Source organism: Carettochelys insculpta, chromosome 2 (genome assembly GCF_033958435.1).
Source record: "Carettochelys insculpta isolate YL-2023 chromosome 2, ASM3395843v1, whole genome shotgun sequence".
NCBI lineage: Eukaryota > Metazoa > Chordata > Testudines > Carettochelyidae > Carettochelys > Carettochelys insculpta.
Window position 1 is genome coordinate 223,280,897 of NC_134138.1, and position 22,114 is coordinate 223,303,010.

The window sequence follows — 22,114 nt, forward strand, 5'->3', positions numbered from 1 at the left end:
TGTGGCACCTTATAGACTAACAGAAAAGTTTTGAGCATGAGCTTTCGTGAGCACAGACTCACTTCGTCCCGAAGTGAGTCTGTGCTCACGAAAGCTCATGCTCAAAACTTTTCTGTTAGTCTATAAGGTGCCACAGGACCCTTCGTTGCTGTTACAGATCCAGACTAACACGGCTACCCCTCCGATATATGTTATTGTGTTTGTTTCCTGATATGTAAGAGAAATATTGCTCATCTAAATTAGGAAAAGGGCATTAAATCTCTTGTGGGTTGAGGGGCAGGGTAAAAAAGGGTTAGGGTTTTTTGACTCTTCTGGGTCACTTAGGTCTTTCTCAGAGCATAGTACCTTTAAAAAATTAATAAAGACTAATAGGTGTGGAGACATTAGTGTAAGGCTTTAGTTAAATGTAGAGTGAAATCCGTGGCTCATCATGTCCATGTATGAATACTTGTGGATGTTGATGTTTAGACCTTTAATCTTTGAGCTCCAAAAAAAAAACAAAAAACCCCACAAATCAAAACAAACAAACAAAAAAAACCCCACAAAAACAAAAAAAAACCAGCTAAAAGCAGTGTCACTTTAAAATTAGTGCAGATGCAAGAAATATTTTTTTCTCCTTTGTAGTCACACCTCCTTAGTCAGCACTCCCGCAGAAATGGAAAGTAAAGGAAGAATACATCTGGAAAATAGAATCTACAAGCCTGATCACAAAGTGTCTTTATTAGCCTCCCTGAATAAGGGCATCCTTTAAGTGATATTTTTCCATAAAGTTTAACTTTGTCTTATTTATTTATCTCAGCTTGAACACCTGGCTTCCACTGGGAAGAAAAGAATAATCTGCTCTGCATTTTTGCTCCATAGTTATACTGAATTTGTGGTTTAAAAAACAGATGCTGTAGTACAGTCAAAGTAGAATAGCACACCGTGCATCTGTACTGCTACCCACTGGGGGACCAAATTTTGGCATAGCTACAGGTTGAACCTTTCTAAACTGGCACCCTCAGGACCTGACCGATGCCAGGTGAAAGATTTTGCCTGACTATGGGAGGTCAATATTGTCTAGCAGCATTACCAACACATCCTCTGCTTACTGGGCTCTTAGAAGATATTTAGGGGTGAATAACAGCAGAGAATCCTGAGAGCCAGGACTGGTGGCTGTAAACAAACTTTATGGGACCACAAGAAACTTGGCCACACCCATGATAAGTGGTCACCCAGCTAATTAAAATCATTGTGGTTTATGGATGTTGCCAGATGAGAGTTCCAGATTAGAGAGGTTGAACCTGTAGCTACACACTGCACTCAATGGGAATTGAACATACCTGAGAAGAGAATTTGAATATCAGGTTCTTGTTATGTCAACAATGTCCCTTTTAAGTCTGAAAGTTCTACTTGAAATAAGCCACTGGTGTTTTCAATTATGTGCATCTATAAAGACAAAACAAAGCTGTATATCTTCTCTCTTCAAATACAGGCAGCAAAGAAATCACCCGAATGATGCTAGAGGCTGGAGCAGACACTGATGTTGTCAACTCTGTGGGAAGGACAGCAGCTCAGATGGCTGCCTTTGTGGGTAAATTGAAATTATCTCATAATTTTCACATAATTTTATGTAGTTTGGTGAATTAAAATGTTTCTCCAAGAAAAACTATTTCACATTCTGCATTAATTGATTAAAAGAAGATTAGATTTTATCCCATGTCTCTTCCTATAGTGAGCCAGCAGTCAGACTTCATTCTCAACAGTGTTAGGATATCTGTGAGCCTCCACTCTGCTGAAATCTGCAAAGATAGTTGCTACTGTGCTAGAAGTGTGTAAATTGCCCTGGGTCATCATTTTTCAGACAGACTGGGAAGTGCTTAAGATGTCTGAAATAAAGGTATGTGTTTCAGCTTTAAGGAACTCTGAATAGCCACTACTCAGTCTGGAGGAGTGCAAAGGGGGAATGGAACCAGATCTTCAATTCTAATGTACATTTTGCCACTGACTTTCTGTGGATGAGTCACTTCACCCTCTGCTCAGCTTTCCTGCCTATTAAAAAAAAAACAAACAACGGGATATATTTCCCCGTGGTGTTAGAAATGTCTAACGCAGACATGGGGAACCTTTTTTGTGTCAGGACCACTGATCCACTGAAAAATCAGTTGGGGGTGCCCGCTTAAAAGACAAGCAAAAAAAAAAAATCCTCCACACACACCCTCACTGATGTGGCTTCTGACTGACACCCCTCATGTCCCAGCAACACAGGTGGAGGGTGGAGAAGGGGAAAATGAGGTTCATGGCTTCTCCCAGGCCACAGTAACTCTTCTAAGGGCCCAGGGTGGGACTAAAAGTGGCATGGAGGCGGGTTTCAGGACTCAGCTGGTGGAAGGCAGCTGCTGGGGAGCAGGTATGAGGTCCAGGAGGGAAGGTGCAGGAAGAGGCTGAGAGTGGGGATCTGGGTGGAAAGGATAGTGCGGGAAGAAGCTGACGATGGTGGATGGGGATACTGGGAGGGAGGGTGCAGGAGTAGTGTGGGAGTGGGGTGCAGGAGCAGGCTGAGCGTGGGGGTATGTACAGGAGGACGGTGGGGGTGTCTGGGCAGAAGAAAGGTGCAAGAGCTGGGATGCCAGGGGAGGGCACTTACAGGTGCCAATCCTCCCCCAACTCCCCTGCCCCATCCACCAGCTGCAAGAACAGCAATGTGGAGAAAAGCTTCCTGGAGAGGCTTGTCCCCGGCATTCTCAGGCACAGCCCTCTCTACTGCTCTGATTGGCTGGAATTCCAGCTCATCAGAGCAGATGAGGAAGCCTCTCTACAGGCAGCGTTATGCTGCTGTTTCCCAGTTGGGGGATGAGAAGCGGTAGTGGTGGTGCTGCTACTACGTGTCCCCACCAGGCAGAGTCTGAGCCAGATCCAGCCCTGGCTTGCTTGACTCCAGCCCTTGAGGCTCAGGACTCTCCCCCTGCCTATCCCAGCCTCACCACCTGCCATGTGCTGAATGCTGGGAAGGGGAGCCCCAAGCTTCAGAGACTGGATTGAGTCAAGCTGTGGTCTGGATTCTGACCATGACCCGGGGGTTCCCTACCCCTTGTATAGCAAGCGTTATTTTCTGATGATTACAGCAGTATACTGTAGCCCTGGGATCTCTTTCCACCTCTGATTTGCACTCTCTCTCTTTGGGCTGAGCCTGCAAATCTGTGGATATCCATTTCACATCTGTGGATGTGGATATCGGTAGCTCATTTTTATGGATGCAGATACAAATTTTGTTCTTAGAACCCTGTATGTTTGCGCATATCTACAGCTACATCCATGGATGCGGATGCTTATGGATTTCTATGGCTCGTTTTTGCAGATGCAGTTGTGGATGCAGATACAAATTTTGTATCTGTGAGGGGCTCCATATTTGGGCAAGCACAAAGCCACTCTTTTGCCTTTGTTTTCCCATCTGTCAAGTTGAGATCCTTATGCATCTTTGTAAAATGCTTTGAGATAAGTTATGTGTCATCCCAGTACAGAATATTAATAGAATGCTTTTTCTTCTGTCCAGAAGTAGTTTCACTGGTTACCTTTTCCTTTCTCATAAATTAACCAGTGCTCTAAGTCCTGATATTGATGATGTCCAGGTCCAATAAGCAGTGTCTTGTCTTTTCTCTGAACCTTATATTGGTGAACTCTACTAATGCATCTTAGACTGGAGAAAGGTCCCTTTTTAATTACTTGCATCATGTACATCCTACAGTCAATGCTCTGACCCACTTCTGTGAATAGAGTATTCTCTTAAAATGAGTAACAACAGAGCTTCCTTGAAAATCTACTGACACCAATATGGCAGACCCCTGTTTATTTCTGAATAAGAAAATGCATAGGGACTATTGAGAGGAGTACTGAATGTGCTCATGGCTTAATCATAAAATCATTAAACAGCAATGAAGGGTCCTGTGGCACCTTATAGACTGACATAAAAGTTTTGAGCATCAGCTTTCGTGAGCACAGACTCACTTCTTCAGATGCTCACGAAAGCTCATGCTCAAAACTTTTCTGTTAGTCTGTAAGGTGCCACAGGACCCTTCGTTGCTGTTACAGATCCAGACTAACACGGCTACCCCTCCGATACTTAAAATCATTAAAGGAACTTGGAGAAGAAATTAGGCTGCTCCTCCTGTGCCCCTGTAGGAAGACATTTTACAAGTACTTGTTTACTGCATAAAGTAAAAAGTTGTGGTAGGCCAGCTCCTGTGAGGGATGGGGGCAAGTAATAACTAAATTTAATTTTCACTCTTAATGGTTTTTTTGTTTGTTTTTTCTTTAGGTCAACATGATTGTGTGACCATCATCAACAACTTCTTTCCCCGGGAAAGACTAGACTACTATACTAAGCCACAAGGACTAGATAAAGAACCAAAATTACCAGCAAAGTTAGCTGGGCCTCTTCACAAAATTATTACTACTACAAACTTGCATCCTGTTAAGGTGCAGTAATGTGTACATCTAGTTTTCTAGCATAGGACCACATTCTGCAATTGTGTTGAGAATTCTCTTATTGAGAGCAAGGGAGTTACTTGCAAAATAAAGTGATCTTCAAAATCAGTAGAGGTGGCAAAATCTGGCCCATAATTCGTATTAAATCTGAGACACCAATCATCTTATTGCAGTACTATGATTTATACTTGATGCTCATGCGAAACAACATGAGATTTTGTATGGTACAGGAAAGTCAAGCAGCTCACATCTCTGGTCGCACAGATTGATCATTATTCTTCAACTAAATACTTAAAGCATTTTACATTTCCTTCATTCTTTTAATGAAAAGTTCAGGCAAAACACAGTCTTAATACTAACTTGCTGTTTGAACTCTTGTCACAGCAGATGTCTGTCTACTTTTTCCTTTAATCACTATTCCACTGCTGTAATGTCTGTTGCTGTGACTTCTGAACATAGGTGTAACAGACTTGCATTTTTTACCTGTCTGCCCCGTCACCTCCCCTGTATCTTACTTGTCTTTTCTATGTGTAGGTCAGGAAATAAGTAGTTCTAAATTCCTGCAGCTTACTGTTGAAAGTTAGATATATAGTTTTCAGATGCATTTAAAATATGAAATAGGTACAATTCTGCTATCTGTGGCATGTGAAAGCAGGTAATTATGTACAGCTTGAGCACGTACTTTTGAAAGTGTTTAGTTCAACGTATTAACAGTCCTATTTACTACACTCTTTCCCTAAGTTAACTAAATCTCTTATCGCGCAATGCCATCTCCTTGTACGTGGACCTGAAAGAGGGGGGTGTTTGGCCAAGATAATCACTGAGTTGCCCCCAACTCCCACTATAATGCTTTGAGATGCAACAGAATTTAAATAATTTACAGTGTAACTTTTCCTTTTTTAGATATATTTGCAATTACTGATCAGTCTCAGAAAAAGCAGTCATGTAGCACTTTAAAGACTAACAAAATAATTTATTAGGGGATGAGCTGTTGTGGGACAGACCCACTTCTTCAGTCTGGGTCTGTCCCACAAAAGCTCATCAGCTAATAAATTCTTCTGTTAGTCTTTAAAGTGCTACTGGACTGCTGTTTTGTTTTGTTAGGTAGCCATGCTAGTCTGTATTCTCTCTGTTACTGATCAGACTTAGGTCTGTACTTGATGCACTGTATCTCTGCAGCTGTACCACATCTGGTGAGGATGCTGTATGCCAACAGCAACTATGAATTAGAGTATATTTATTATTCAGTAATTAATAGCAAGTAAAGTGAGCACAACGTAGGAAGGGAAAATAGACTGAAAATGGAAGAGCATTAGAAGTCATACTTAAGTGAGCTATTTTCATACATGTAACCCTTATGTCAGTACCTTGAAATCTTTTCACTGTTCCCTGTAGATTGTGCTGCTGGTCAAAGAGAACCCCCTATTGGCAGAAGTACAGGCACTGCTTAAATGCTACAGCGTGCTGAATCTGATTTGTGAGAAATGCATGAAGCAGAGAGAGATGAATGAAGTGCTGGCTATTAAAATGCACTATATCAGTTGCATCTTCCAGAAATGTATTAATTTTCTCAAAGAGCGAGAGGATAAACTGGATGGATTAATCAAAAGGTACATGTTTATACGGAATTTGAGTAGTCTGGAAGTCTACACATGAACTAATTTTATACATATAGAACATAATCCTCTGTTGGGATGAAGTGGTGTTATGGCATGGGCTAGTTGGGCTTTTGTGGTTTAAAAACTACCAAGATTAAATTGCATTGTTTGAAAGGCTTCAGTTTAGCATTGTTCAGCAGAGCCCTGATCTCTTATCTAATATACAAAAAGAATCCAGTACTCATACAGTGCAAAGAAGGATGCAGTCATCAGCACTGAATACCCCATAGGGCACATGAGTGGGTGGGTAAAACTGACTTAGCAATGGTCCTGAATGCTCTGGAGCACCAGAAGGGTAAGTGGTGTGTTCAGGGGTATACAGTAGTTCCTCAAGTTACACAAGGGCTGCGCTCCCACACAGCCTTGTGTAACTTAATTTTGCATAAGTCAGGGGCAGCTTTATTCCCTGGCGGAACACACATTCTGCAGCAGAGGAAATAGCAGGAGCACCTGGAGCTCCTAAGTCCTGGGGGTGGGTCAGTTGGGGAGGGTTAAGCCTGGCGGTGGGTTGGAACGGTGGGAGGGGGTTGCAGGAGGGTGAGGGGGTTAGGGCTGCAGAGGATGGGTGGGAGTGGAGTTGAGCTAGGGCCATACGTGGTGTGGGGGGGGAATAAGCTGGGGCTGCGGGGTGGGGGGGTGTTGAACAGGTCCTATACACCAGGGGTTGAGTCAGGGTGGGGGCATTGAGCCAGAGGCATGTGTGCAGGGGGTGGGGAGCTGGAGCCATGCTTGCATGGTGAGCTGTGCTGCGGGGGATGTTGAGCCGGACCAGCGGGGGGGTGCCCCGTTGAACCAGAGCCATGCTCAGGGTTGGTGAGCTGGGCCAAGGGGTGGGGGTAGGTTGAGCCAGGGCCACGCACAGGGGTGATGAGTTGGACCATGGGAGGTTTGAGCCAGGGCCAGCGGGGGTTGAGCCAGGCCAGGGGGAGCAGGATTTTGAGTTGCGCTTAACTCTCGTTAATGCTAATTGAGCACAACTCGAAATCATGCATTTCACGGGTTTACTGTATAAGAGTAATGGGAGCTATACTTTCAAGTTTATAGCAAAGGTCACCTGTGACGATGTTGTTTTCACCGCTCTGCTCGGCAGCATACACTCTAGCAGGCAAAGGTCCCATTTAAAGCCAGTGGCCATCTTGCTTCTAAGTCAGTTGAGTTTGTAAGTCTTGTGCCTAATGCCGACAAGCTGTTTTGATTTAGGTGCTCAACTTTGGTATAAAGCATCTGGAGTTCCCACTGACTTCAAAGGATGTGTAGGAGTGTCTGAAAACTGGCTAGAACCTGGTCTCCAGAATATTCAATTAATCCAGCAGTGATTAAAGAAATAAAGAAGCAACAAGATAGCTCTACTTAAAATCAGGGCAATAATTTGGTATTGCTAACAGGATTTTAAACAAGAACAGGATTTCAGTGTCTTATATATTTAAGCAAAGCCTCTCTAAGGTCTGCGACTGGCATTGTTGATACTGGGCTCAGTCGTTGAAATGCAGTGGCTCTAAGTTTCAAAAATTAGCTGTAATTATTATTTTATACTTCCAAAATTGTTGTGTAGTTATATACAAATATCTTTGTTTGGATTCTTAATTTTGTTGTGCCTTTGACACTGCAGAAATTACTTTGAATCTGAACCTTAGCATAAGGTTGCTGTATGAGGAAGCAAGCCAAGAGAACAGTGGAATAAATAACAGCCTGGACCATGCTTGTTAGGAAACAATAATCATTAGGTGCTAATGCATTTTCAGTCAACTTTTCCTTTAAAATGTTCAGTCTGTTGAAAGGCAGAGATACCGATGGTTTTCCTGTGTATCAAGAGAAGCTCATCAGAGAGTGCATTCGAAAGTTTCCATACTGTGAAGCTACCTTGCTCCAGCAGCTGGTGAGAAGTATTGCTCCTGTTGAAATTGTAAGTGTGTCATTAATCAAATAAGTGCTATTTTGTAAAAAGATTAACTTAGTAAAACCCTGATATTCAGTTGAATTTAATGTGTCTTTGTGTCCTTGTGTCCTCTACTATGCAAAAGTTTTGACTGTCCCCGATATATTAAAAAAAGTCAAGTATCAGAGGGGTAGCCATGTTACTCTGGATCTGCAAAAGCAACAAGGGGTCCTGTGGCACCTTATAGACTAACAGAAATGTTTGTCACCTGCATCTGACAAAGTGGGTCTTTGCCCACGAAAGCTTATGTTCATACATTTCTGTTAGTCTAAAAGAAGCTGCAGGACCCCTTGTTTTTTAAAAAAAAGTTAGCAATTCTAGGGACTTCTGTACCAAATACAGAAGAAGTTCTGAACTCTGACATTTGTGTTTGTTTCCCTGCTGTGGCTTTGAGATGGATCATTATTAATAACCTTAACATCAGAAGCCTAGAGCAAAATATTCTGATGCCAGCACTTTGTATTTCTCTCCATTTTTGGGGGGCGGAGCTCTTGCTCCATAAATAAATTGGTGTTTTTAGGTAACTTAATAGCTTTATCCTGCACTTGGGCAAAACAGCAAGGGGAAGAAGGGCCACAGGATCTCCTGAGACTTTTGCAACCATGATTTCCAATGAGCCAGAAATGGATGGTAATAGCTGATGGTAACTTGGACGAAAAGTATCTTTGAAGGCGCCTTTGCAAGCGGAAAAAGCAAAATGAACAGCTGTTTGTGTCCAGTGCCATGGATAGCTAGTGGAAGAACAAACTTCACATCTTCCCATATAAGGCTCTTACGAGACTCTTTAAAGAATATTTTAATTGGTTTATAAGTTTGAACAAGAGTTATTTTTCGGAGGAAAGCACATCATCTGTTTCTGAAACCTATGCAGTACAGGTGTCAAAATTAAATTATTGCAAGCTTAACACAACTGTTCCACAGTTTAATGAATTGAAAATAATCTGCATTTTACAGGGATCCAATTAATTTGACTGTCCTTCAGGTTAATTCTGACAGTAGGAATCCATACAACTTATTTAGATCAGAACGAAAGGCAGTGTCATGATTCAAATGTTCATATATTGCTTTTAAACTGTTTAAGGCATACTAACAGCAAACATTTTTTCGTTGTTTGTTCTACTTTTCTCTGTTCCTACCAGCCTCTTCCTCCCTACTGCCTCTCTTCATAAAGAAAATAGTCTGTTTCATGGCACTAGGTTGACTTTTTTGAGTATACCTCTAAAGTTTTAGAAGAATCTGTGCTGTGAGTTACATTTGTCCAGGAGTTCTTGATCTTAGGCATGCACAATTATGCAGATTCAATGTCGACCTTTTACTTAGAGATTACCATCTTTAATGGTTTTAGATTTCCTTTTTAGCCAGAACAAATTATTTGGTTTGCCCTTCTCTTTCCCCTATGTTGGTATTTTTCCAAAAAGAATTAACGCTTTCGTAAAATTACCAAAGTGGCATACAGTGATGGCTACTGCTTGCACTTGTTGAAGGAGAAGGAATCTTTTAAAATACCAGATAGGTTCTGCAGACATCCAAGTAGCAAGTATTCAGCCTAGAGTGTTGGAAGACATGCAACATTCAAGTATGTTAATGGCAAGAGGAGTCTCTCTCTGATGCTAGTGGAAGGCCCTGCATTAGAGCTGAGTTCACATGATAAGTTTTCTATTCCTGTTGTTACAACAGAAACTTATTTAGTGAAAATGCATTGAGCCACCAGGCGTCTTGCTCTTAAGTTATGAACTGCCAAAACTTGTTGCTAAACAGACATGTCATTTTTATAGTCTTTAAATGATATTTTTTCCTCCTTATTGCCCAACTCTTTCCCCTTTCCTCAGGGCTCTGATCCTACTGCTTTTTCTGTACTTACGCAAGCCATTACTGGCCAAGTGGGCTTTGTGGATGCTGAATTCTGTACAACCTGTGGGGAAAAGGGAGCAGACAAAAGATGTTCAGTATGTAAAATGGTAAGACAATGTAATTGGTGTTTAAAAAGATTAATGTCATGGGAAGTTGAAGGGAGATAAATTCAGACTGGAAATATGCACAATTTTAATAGTGAGACTAATTAACCATTGGGACAGTTTACCAAGAGTTGAAGTGGATTCTCTATCTTTAACAATTTTTAAATCAAGATTACATTTTTTTCTAGAAAAACAGCCACCCTTGAAATTATTTGGAGAAGTTCTGTGACCTGGGCTATACATAGGGCCCTACCAAATACACACGCATGAAAAATGCATCTCAAATTGTGAAATCTGCTGTCTTCCCTTGAATTCTGGTCTGTGTGCATTTACCCTATACAACACAGATTTGAAAGGGGAGATCTGTGTTTCTCACATTGGTGGTCCTGACCCAAAATTAAGCTGAATGGGGTTGCAAGGTTAGTTTGGGGGGCAGGGGAGGTTGCAGTATTGTCACCCTTCTGTGCAGCCTCTTGTGCTGGGTGGCTAGACAGTGGCATCTGTTGACTGAGCACCCAGCTTTGAAGGTAGTGCCCCACCAGCAGCTGCACAGAAGTAAGGGTTTCAATATCATACCCTGCCACTCTTACTTCTGCACTGCTGTTGGCAGAGCTGGGTGGTGAGAGTGTGGCCACTGCTAACGGAAGGCCAAGCTCTAAAGGCAGTAGTGCAGAAGTAAGGGTGGCAATGCCATATCATGATCTCCATCTATGCAGCTAGTGATGGTGGCTGTGTCTTCAGAGCTGAGCTCCCAGCCAGTAGCCCAGGTCTGAAATGCAGCAGAACTACAGCCCCCACGTACAACCTTGTGGCACCCCCACATCCATTCTCTTTAGGGTCATGATCGCTGTTCCCTCTAATCTTTTCCAGACATAGTGCAAATAAAAGTTATTCTGCTCGAGGCATAGGCATCTGCAAATGTGCACCACCACCAGGAAAAAGAGAAAAACTAGCTGTAGGCACTCTGCTATTCAGCTGGGCAACATCTCAGTCTCTTCTGCATGCACCTTACAGGCAACACTGGTCAGGACCCCCACAGTCATACCACTGGAAAATTCATATTTAAGCAGCTGAAATTAAATTTACAGTGTTAAAAAAGCCTATGACTGTGAAATTGACCAAAATGAACTGTGAAATTTGTTAGGAAGTTAAACCTTTCTCGTCAACCATTCTTGGGACATGACCGGTCGTGAACAAGAGAATTTGCCAGACCAAGGGAGGTCAATATTGTCTGTCAGCCTTACCAACACTTCCACTGAATACTGGGCTTGTAGAAGACATTTGCAGTAAATTTAAAGCTAAATAACAGCACAGAACACTGAGAACCAGGACTGGTGACTGTAAACAAACTTTATGGGACCATGGGAAACTTGGCCATACCTATGATAAGTAGTTGTCTGGCTAACTAAAATCATGCTGGATTACAGATGTTAACCGACAAGAGAGGGCTGGATTAGGGTGGTTCAACCTGTTAGATGATCACAATGGAGGCACCTCCCGGTCTTGTAATCTGTGAATGTATTACTGCCAGTCTGGAAAAGGAAGGTTACTTACCGGTAATTATAGCTCTTGAGAAAAGCCCCTGTATGCTCAGGCTTGTTTGATGCAAAGTACCTGCTTGTGGTACGGGTATCTTTGACTCCAAACAGTAGCCTTATTTGGGGCTTTAAATAATTCTGTGTGGGTTAGACGATGTTGTTTGCCGTATGATGGGGATTTCCTAAATTAATTACAATAGAACAATGGTTTCCTTTTGACATACTGTATAGAATACCCATACCATGTGACTTTATTAACTGTTTAAAATTGTAATTTCAAATAAACATTCTTAAGGTGTGTAACGTATTATTCCAGTATTCTGAATTAAACATGTAGCTTTATCTTCTTGTAAAATTAAACTGTTGTACTGCCCCTTTTAAATGAAGGTGAAGTAATGCCTGTGGAAACTTTCAGGTTATTTATTGTGACCAGAACTGCCAAAAAATACATTGGTTTACCCACAAAAAAGTATGTAAGATGCTGAAGGACATTCATGAGAAGCAAGAGCTAGAAGCTGCCAAAGAAAAACGGAGACAAGAAAAAAAGCAAGAGAGAGGTTAGAATCTACTGTTTTGCTAACTTAAAATTAATCGTGCTTTAACAAATCCTACAAGAAGCAAATGTAAATTGTTACTGCGTGCATTAAGTGATGTTTAATAGACTCTCTTGTTTGGTAGAAAAAAATTCCATTAATTGTTGGAATGCATAACAGAATACAATAACAGAAATACACATGACTTTTGAGTACACTAAGGCACCAATAATTCGAACTTTGCTGTTTCAAAGTCCTCAAGCTCTGATTTTAAAAAAAAAAAAAAAAAAAACAAAAAAAAACCTCACACTATTTTGCTGTATAATTGGAAAACCATGTGGCAAGCTGATTAATAAAAACAAAGCAGCAGCTACCCCACACACTAACACACTGTCCAAATGGATAACTCATAAGTTAATTATTTACTACATTGTGGGAATGGGGAGCAGAACAAGGAACTCTTTTGTGAGCTTGCATGGGAGTGCTTATTTGGTGTATTGTTTTGGTGGGTTTTTTTCCCATCCTTATGAGCGCTAGCAAAAGGACAAACTCTTAAGATCTTGCAAAAGAGTAAATGCCTGACACCCTTCCTCCAAAATAATTTTTCTGTATGTAATTCAAAAGAAAAATCCCTGATGAAGTGTCATACACATGGCTCATTCTTGGTTCCTGTCTCCTAGCCCCCCTCCCATTTATTATCACTACTTTACATGTTTGAACTTTGTTATAGGCAGTTATAAAATACAGGTGGTATGTCATGTCTGTTTATTAATAGGAGAGTACCTCTCAGTTGGGCTGTGAAAGTATTAATACAGGGCAGTTATTAGAGTATCAGGCAGTTGTAAACAATGCCCGAACTACTTCATTTGGACAAGCCAAATATGCTTTTCCCTAAAACCCCTTTTCGAACGTTAAGAATAACATTGGGCTCCTTTCAGCCTGGTCAAAATAATAATGATCAGGGTAGCGTATGCTAACAAACATTTTTTTGGAATTCAGCTTGATTCTTAATAGACGGAGGTTCTCTGTTAGACGTAACAGTCTCTTATGCAAACTTGCATTTGCCACTTTTCTCACAAATCTTCATAAGCTCTCTCTTAAATTACAGAAGTTTTTCTTGGCATCAGTCAGTCATGCTCTGGTTTCCCATTGCTTGAAATACTAGTGTAAGTATGAAGAGTTTGATTGAAGTGTAGGGCACTATGTTAACCTAGTCACCTAGTATCATAATAGCATGTGTCAGTTACAACAGTCATAATAAGACAAAATATCATTATTAAAGATTGAGTGTCATGGGAACCTTTTGAGTGAAGTAACCAAGGTTTTCCCCTATGTAACTTAACATCTTCCTAGGCAGAACTCCAGTGTCTGAGGTCACTTAATGTAGCCCTTCTTCCTTATTACTCTTAAGAGAATAAATTTTAAGTAACTTATTGATAGCAGTAACAAGGTGAATAGACTTCTCAGTGAAACACAGAAAAAGTACTTGCCAAATTCAAACTTAAGAATAAACGATATTTGTTCTTAGAGGGAGCTGTGTTAGTCTGTATTCTGTCAAAACAAAAAAGCAGTCATGTAGCACTTTAAAGACTAAAAATAATTTATTAGGTGATGAGCTTTCGTGGGACAGACCCACTTCGGATCGTAGCCATACCAGAACAGACTCCATATATAAAGCACAGAAGTCCAAATATTATTATCAAGGTTGACATATCAGAAAAATTATCATCAAGGTTGACACATCAGAAGAGCAGGGTGGAGGTGTGGGATGAGGAAGCTGAGTTAGGTAAAACATCAACATATATGAGTCCTTATAACAGATCAGGTAATTTCTGTCCCTGTTCAAACCAAGTGTTAATGTATCAAAATTGAATATGACTGTTGGTTCTGAGCATTCCCTCTATAGATGGCTGTTAAAGTCCTTTTTCAGTAGAACACAAACTCTCAGGTCTTTAACAGAATGGCGCACTCCATTAAAGTGCTGGCTGCCAGGTGTGTGTATTTGGAGATTTTTGATGTCTGTTCTATGTGCATTCGTTCTTTGTCAGAGTGTTTTGATATTAATTAATTTAATTTTGTTTTAATGTTTGTTCTTGTGTACGTGTTCCGAGGTGGTTTGAAGTTGGGATTTGTGAGATGTGTATATCTTTTTGTTTTTATTAGATGAAGCACAAGCAGCCAATCCTAGTCCCACAAGTGAGCAACAGTCGGACCATCACCCAGAAGTTACCAAAGAAGTGGATCCAAATCATGCAGTTGAAAGGACAGCGGAAAGTGTGCTTAATAAAGAGCCAGCGGCTCCACAGCTTCATCCTTCCAGTCAGTCTGAAAGGGAGACTAGCTTAGCTGACACTGCTGTGCAAAAAATTCAAGAATCTGAGGAGTAAAATGACAGTGGGCAAGAAACAAGTGTCTTGACTGAAACTCCTGCACTTCAGTGTCATGAAGCATATTCTAAGTTGAATAGCCCTCACTGCCTAGCATATGCAAAGACTTCCTGTGTTAAATAACATGTTTATTTTTCCTAAGTTTTAAAAACTAGGCCAGTATAATTACATACTTTAAACTCCATGTTAGATTGTCAAGACAAGTTATTTATACTCTGGTCAATACTATATATTTGCATATATCTCTCTGGTTGTACTTACATTAAGTATAGTAAACCTATGAACATCTGTGGAAAATTAACCACTTGCTAGTAAAGTGAGAACATTTAGATCATTTGGATTGTCCTTGTAAATTAAAGATTTTTCTCCATATGCATTAAAAATAAAACTGAGATAGTTTAGAAGTTAAATTCCTTTACAGCTCTTTACAACATCTTTTGTTTTTTTTAAGAATCTTCATCTGGATTCTGAACACTACTTTTTACTGTAATGAGTTAGTTTCCACTGTCAGTGCACAGCAATATATAACTTGTCTGTTTTGTGACAATTTTCATTAAATGATACTAACTCAGCTGTGAAAGTTGACTGACTGTGAAATGTATGTTTCAAATAGACTACTTGTTCAGAGAGACAAGTTAGGTGAGATGATATCTCTTATTGGATCAACTTCCCCGGGTGGAAGGGGCACAGTTTTGGGCTATGTCTAGACCACAGGCATCTGTCAAAGGAACGTCTGTCAAAAGAAGTTCTGTTAACAGAGCGTGCGTCCAGACTACATATCTGTCGGCAGAGGTCTGCCGGTCAGGAGTGTTCTGTCGACATCCTTGGACACCTCATTCTGTAAGGAAGAAGGGATGTCTTGACAGGGTGTTTCTGACATTTGGCCCCATGTGGATGGGCCAAATGTTGGAAAAGCCTCTCCTGACAGAACTGTCAGCAAAAGCTAGGCAAATGCATTTGCAATTTGCTTATCTTTTGCTGACTCTTCTCTGCAATCTAGACATAGCCCCATGTTTCACAGAGCTCTTTTTTTGGACCCAGGGAAGGTAACCAGACTCTCCAAGCTAAGTGCAAAATGGGACAGGTTGTTCAGGATAAGTGATTCACCGATTGTTTAGGAAACCAAGTGAAGTGGGCAATTATTTTTTCAAAGATATTCAAGCTATCACAGATCAATGAAATGGTGCACCTCAACTTTTTAATATTAAACATTCACGTTGACTGGAGGGGGATAGTTTCTAAGTTTAGTTTTTAAAGAGAGGTTTTCTTTCTAGTACACTGAGGTTTTATGAAATATTTGATAAGCACTGACCACATGCTTGCTGGCTATACAAGACAAAAGGATGAAGCCCTTGCTCCACTGTAATTCATGGGAAAATTACTAGTGACTGCAATAGGTTCAAGATTGTGCTCAGATATTTTCTGCGTATAGGTCTGACCCTGAAAACAGCATATTTTGATTCTGCTATCTTCACATGTATCTTTGCAGGTAGACTATGTCAGTGGAACAGTTCACAAAGCAAGGCTCCACTCACCGGTATAAAGGTAGCAGAATTGGAGCTGCAGTAATCAGTATGCTTAATTAATGTGTAGGAGTGGGTCTTTAAAAGTCTCACATAGAGAAAACAGGAGTACCTAGTCGACAGAGGAAGAAATGATATCGCAGCGATACATATGTATCAGATGCTATTTAATTAAATGGCAGGAAACTTGTTAACATGGAGTTGAGTTTGCTGTGTGATTGTTTGTGCCCTTCTAGGGTGTCAAGTTCCACAAAATTCAAACTTTTGAAACTTGGGAAATTAGGGGTTAAGATAAACACCTACAAAACTTTAACTGTCCTCCGCTGGAGTTGCCAATAGTCACTGAGAGTTCCATCTGTGTTAGGTGTAGTTTAAGGCTGTAAACTATTTGCAGTTAACTCACACCAATTAACTAAAAAAGAAAAAAACATGATTTAAAATTTATTGAAGTTTTAATCAAACTGCTAGACACTAAAATGCCACTTAAAATACATTGTGTTTGAATTTTTGCTACACTTTCAGATATATTGGTTTCTGTTACAACACCAAATACCAAGTATGCAGTGCTCACATTATTTTTATTACAAACACTAGCACTGCAGAAAATGATTAACCAAATAGTATTTTTCATTTCACTTCATACAAGTACTGTAGTGCGGCCATGTTAACTTAAAAGTGCAGCTTACAATATAGGTTTTAGGACATAACTACATTCAAAACCAAAACAAGGTAAAAGTTTAGAACCTACAGGCCAACGTGTTTGCTGGGACTGGGTCTTCTTTGAGTCGGCTTGCTTGGGAATGCAGCTCAAAGCGGCTGGTAAACTCCTTTGAAAACTAACAGTCCTATAGACTACTCTGTCCAGGCACGCTCAGTGTAATTTCTTACATGTATCTGCATGTGAGGTTTGTGACGCATTAAATGGGCGACACAAAATCTTTTGTGAAATAATCTTTAAATTTCATCTCTCCCAAGGGCTTCTGGGTGCTATGCACCCTGTTGGGGTAACCTGGAGCTATGGGCACTGTGATGGAATGATCTCTAGTTTGGCATCTATTCTGGGGAGAGAGTGGTAGGTGGAGGTTCCCAAAATCTCTCAACTTTTAAGAAATGCAGTTGTGGGGAAACTATCTGAAGAGACCCAATGTTTGGATCACTTGGGCTGCGTCTACACTACAAATTTACTTGGAAGTTGACTGTGATGCAAGGGAGGCAAAATTCAAAGTTACTACTCCATTCCCAGGAATGGAGTAGTGGCTTACTTTGAAGTTTAACTTTGAAGTAAATTATGTGTAGATGCTCTGCACTCCTTACTTTGAAGTAAGGGGTCCACCAAGGAGGTGCCCCCCACCCCCGCCAGAGGACAGGGAGACACTGGTCAGCCCAGACAGGGCTCTGTGGTCCCTGCTGGCTGCCTTAAATGAACCAGCTTCCGGGCAACCTTAGGCAGGAAGCTGAGACTGTGCCACAAGTGTGAGCTCCCACTTGGACTGCCCTGCTTCAACGCACCACACAGCCTCTGCACCGCTGGCCACCGTGGCAGGATGCCAGGACCACTGTGCGCCCCCCCTGCCTCCAGAGGAGGAGTCCAAGGGCTTGTAGCACCCAGGCAAGGGACATGTCAGGAGGGGACTCTCCTGGACCAAGGACAAACTGAAAGACCTCCTTGCTCTGGGGGGAGGAGGAGGTCCTTTTCCAAACCAGCGCCCAGCAGAGGAATGCTGAGGCATTTGACTGGCTGGCCTGAGGCCACCCCAACCTCACTGGCAGCAGCAGCAAAATAAAGGTCAAGGAGCTGAGGCGGACATACATCAAAGTCTGTGATGCTGCCAGCCAGTTGGGGGCATGGCCCCTGCACTGCCCCCACTATAGGGAGCTGCATGGGCTCCTGGGTCCAAGAGAGGTGGCCACCCTGAAGCATCTGGTCAACATGGCTGGTCCTTCCCCATGGATAGTGATGAGGCAGGCCCCTCCGGCACCATGAGCCCCGTGTGGGGAGCATCCCACTGAGACTGAGGATGATGAGGAGGGATCATCCTCCTCTCTGGGACACCAAGAAGAGCGCAAGTCCCAGGAGGTAGCAAGCAGTATGTATGGGGTGAGCAGGATGTCACAAGGGCTGGGGACACCTCCACAAGCCCCCCAGAACAGCCCTGCAGCCCACACGCCTGGGGAGAGGGGAGGGGGACAGAACATGGGCCCACCCTCACCAGGCAGGAACTTCTGGGCACCTGGGATCTCATGAGGTTCACGGGCCATCAGGCAGCAGGTCTCTAGGGGCCAGAGGAGCAGAGTGCGCCCCCCACCCCGGTTGGGGCCCAGCACTCATGGGCCATCCCCATCTGTCTCCACAGGTCCGTTGTCAGGAAGCCGCCACAGTCCACTGAAGCAGGCCAGAGCCACAGGGGGCCAGGAGGCCACCCCATCGCCCCAGCCTGCATCCCCCTGCAGCTGCAGCAGGGCCTCCCAGAGATGACACTGCAGGGATGAGGAGACAGCCGCCAGCTGGGCAGTCTTGCAGGAGATGACCAGGGTGCTCCAGGACTGGCTGGCGATGGAGCGGGGCGTGTAGGTGTGGCAGGCTGGCAGCCTGGATGCCCTGGCCCAGGCCTTGGCGGCCCAACCGCCCTCCCTCCCCCTCTGACAGCTGCCCCGCATGTAGCAGACCTGTCACTGGCCACCCGCCTATAACTGGCTCGATGGCTGCTGGCTGAGGCATGCACACCTGGCCCAGCCCCTGTGCCCCCGCCCCGCCCCACACACGCCCTGTGGCGGCTGAGTCTGCAGCATTCCCCTACCCCAGCCCTACTGCCCTGTGATCCCAGCCCCATTGCAGCCCCACAGGGGGCCTCAGACCTGGGGTGGTAGGGGGTAGCCATGGCTGATGTGGCTCGCAGCCCCCTCCATGCCCCTGGGCAGCTGAACCTTCTCTCATCCTGCCATCCCCCCAGTTCAGTCCTGCAGCTTAGCCCCCGCCACCTCCTCCCTGTGGACCATCCCCCCCATGCAATGTAAATAGTTTAACATGTTGTTCTGTTTGGTCCTACAATTACAGTTATTGCCCACAAGAAAATTTATTGTTCCCACCCTAATCCCATGTCCCTGGTGCTCGGTGGGAGGGCAGTGAGTGGGGAACAGAGGGGTGGGGGAGTCAAGGGGCCTGTGGTGCTGTGTGGCTGGGAGGGTCAGGGCAGACCCTGCACAAAGGCCTGGCACAAGGCCTCCCAGACCCTGACCCCTTCCCCTTAGGCCTCGGGGAATGGGGCAGCGGATGACTGTTCACAGCAGGCAGTGATGGCCGAGGGGACATTTGGGAGGCTGACATCCAGCCTGATAAGGAGGCTGCGAAACTTCCCCTTCAGCCTCTCAAACGCCCACTCTACTGTGCCCCTGGCATGGTTGAGGTGATTGTTAAGGTGTCCTGGGCTGGCATGGTGTGTTCACTATAGGGCCACATACGCCACAGGTGCAGCGGGTACGTGGCATTGGCCACGATGCAGGGGTGCATAATGATGTCCCCGAGAAGGAGCTCCCATGGGGGGATATATGTGCCCTCCTGCATCCAGCACCCCAGCCACAAATTCCGGAACACCGGGATGTCATGGCCCTGCCTGGCTACCCCATGCACACATCCAGGAAATGGCCCCTCATGTCCACCAGGGCCTGGAGTACCACTGAGAGGTATCCCTTCCTGTTAATGTAGGTGCCCCCACTGTGGTCCGGAGCCCAGATCACCGCATGCATCCCATCCAGGGCTCTGAAATAAATGGGGAAGCCCAGGTCTGCAAACACAGCGAGGGTGACATCCAGGTCCCCCAGGGTCATGATGCATTGCAGGAATACTCTGTTGATGGCTCGGAAGACCTGCAGGTGGGGGAGAGAAAGACACATCCATGAATGCCTGACCGAGAGGCTCCCCCCCATTCCCCCTCCCTGCCAGGGGCCCCCTGCCCAGCAGCCCCCTTCCCAGGGTGGGTCCATGGGGGGGGGGGGTGTGTGTCGCACTTACCTCAATCATCACCAATTCGACGGTGCCCTTGCAGACTCCAAATTGGTGGCCAACAGCTCAGAGTTTATTGGGGGTGGCCAGACTCAACAGGGAGATGGCCACCCTCTTCCGCACCAGGAATGCAGGCTGCATCCAGATGTCCCAGTGCTGGGGGACTGGAGCGAGCCAGTGGCAGAGGTCTTTGAACATCTGCTGGGTCACATGAAAGTTCCTCAGCCATCACACATCGTCCCAGTCCTCCAGCACCATCTGGTCCCACTGCTCACTGCTGGTGGTGAAGGCCCACCAGCACCAGATTGGGGTGGGGCTCGGGGGAGAAGCAGCAGGACTGTGGCCAGGGCCTGCAGGCTGGGTTCCATGAGGGCGACCAGACCACGCTGCTGGAACAGCAGGGCGACTAGCATGGCCAGCAGGCTGGCCAGGGTGGAGAGGACACTGTCCTTGGGGAGGGTAGGAGTGGGCATGTTGGGTCGCTCTTCTCCCCAGCAGGTGCTCTGCTGTTGTGTGCAACTTGGCAGCCTTGAGCACGTGCAGGATGTGGGTGTTGGGCGAGGCCCTTAAAGGGGTCGGCTGTATGCAAGCCTGGAAGGGCTTGTTGGCCATGCGATCCCATGCCTGCATCATTTCTTGGCCCCGTAACTGCTACTTGGAAGTAAGTGTGTGTAGACATTTTACTTCGAAGTGGGGGAAGCCTACTTCGAAGTAAGGGAGGGTGCATTTTGTGTGTATATGCTCTGCTTTGGCGTTGCTTACTTTGAAATTTAACTTTGAAGTAAGCAACTTCGAAGTTACTTTGTAGTGTAGACACAGCACAACAGAACTTGGGACATCACTTAAGTAGCTTAAAGGAAACACGATTTAAATAAAAATTGTGTCTTAACCATAACTGTAACAGAGCAGTATACTTCACGTTCTAATAGAACACTTGCCCTGCTCCCATCCACGATGTATTTCTGCGGCTCATGAGAATTTTAGTCTCCAGAGCTGCAAAAATAAGAGAGACTATTACTCAAAGTGCAATTTGAAAGGAATCTGAAGAAGTTATGTACCCAATTTATACTGAAATTAAATGGGATTGGGATGCCCATTGAGCACATCTGAAAAAAATCACAATCTTTGATTCCTGTTAACTGGCCTTCAGAATGCAGTGCTTGATATGGAACTTTTTACAATCCCATAACACAATTCTACGTTTCACTCTGACAGCCACACCTCCTTCCTGCTGCCAGAGGACCTTGGTGAAAAGTCCTATAATTGGGAAAAAATTTCAGGTCATGCGCAAACAGCAGCTCTCTAGGATCTGAGGCTTTGAACATGCACTCCCATTGTGTTAGAAATTATGTAAATGTCTTGGCTGTGTCTACACGACCACAAAACTTTGAAATGGCCATGCAAATTCAGCACCTCACTAGCATGCTGCCAGCTGCGGCTCTTCGTAATTGCTGGGTTTTGCTCCCACGCGGCTCATCCAGACGGGGGTCGTTTTCGAAAGAACCCCAGGAACTTCAAAATCCCCTTATTCCTATCTGCTGAAGTCCACTGGGGGCTGTAAAATCCTAAATCCCCCCCGCCCCACCCCCCAAAATAAAGAAAGAAAGTTAAGGGACTTGCGGCTGCCACAGCCTGAAGGAGCCACTGCCTCTGCTTAAGCCACCATGTGCTCGTCTCACCAGGGGTGGGGTGCATATGCAGGCAGATGGCACTTGTGTATGTGCCCCACCCCCAGTGGAGGAGCACATGGTGGTTCCAGCGGCAGCCTCCCCAGGCCAGGCAGTCGCCCCTCCAGCCACGCAGCAGGTTCCGGTGATTCCAGATCCAGCTGCTGGGGTCTGGTGAGTCCCCAGCATGTTTTGCAGTATTGGGTTTTTTTTGTGGGGGAGGAGACAGACTAGGGCTGGTGGAGCCTGCTGGGGTGGGTAGTAAACCCTCATAGTTCATGGACATTGTGGTTTAACATACATGCTTCCCCCGCATTTGTCCATTAAATCCAGGGTTTACTGTATTGTACACTGTAAACTTATGCTGTATTTAATGTATTTGTATTTACTTCCACTATACTGTACTTATGGAAAAAGTAACTAAAATTTACTTATGGTTAAAACGCCAGTTAT

The 22,114-nt window shown here is 44.2% G+C and overlaps 1 protein-coding gene across 1 annotated transcript in view; it reads left to right on the forward strand.

Moving 5' to 3' along the window:
• ANKMY2 (ankyrin repeat and MYND domain containing 2) overlaps window positions 1-15,044 on the forward strand; it is a 28,047-nt gene extending 13,003 nt beyond the window's left edge. Inside the window, exons 4-10 of the mRNA XM_074986199.1 lie at window positions 1,475-1,573; window positions 4,295-4,455; window positions 5,860-6,074; window positions 7,890-8,025; window positions 9,888-10,016; window positions 11,967-12,108; window positions 14,248-15,044. Coding sequence (XP_074842300.1) covers window positions 1,475-1,573; window positions 4,295-4,455; window positions 5,860-6,074; window positions 7,890-8,025; window positions 9,888-10,016; window positions 11,967-12,108; window positions 14,248-14,471 — 1,106 coding nt within the window. The 3' untranslated portion in view covers window positions 14,472-15,044. The remainder of the gene's footprint in view (window positions 1-1,474; window positions 1,574-4,294; window positions 4,456-5,859; window positions 6,075-7,889; window positions 8,026-9,887; window positions 10,017-11,966; window positions 12,109-14,247) is intronic.
• Window positions 15,045-22,114: the final 7,070 nt, after the last annotated feature.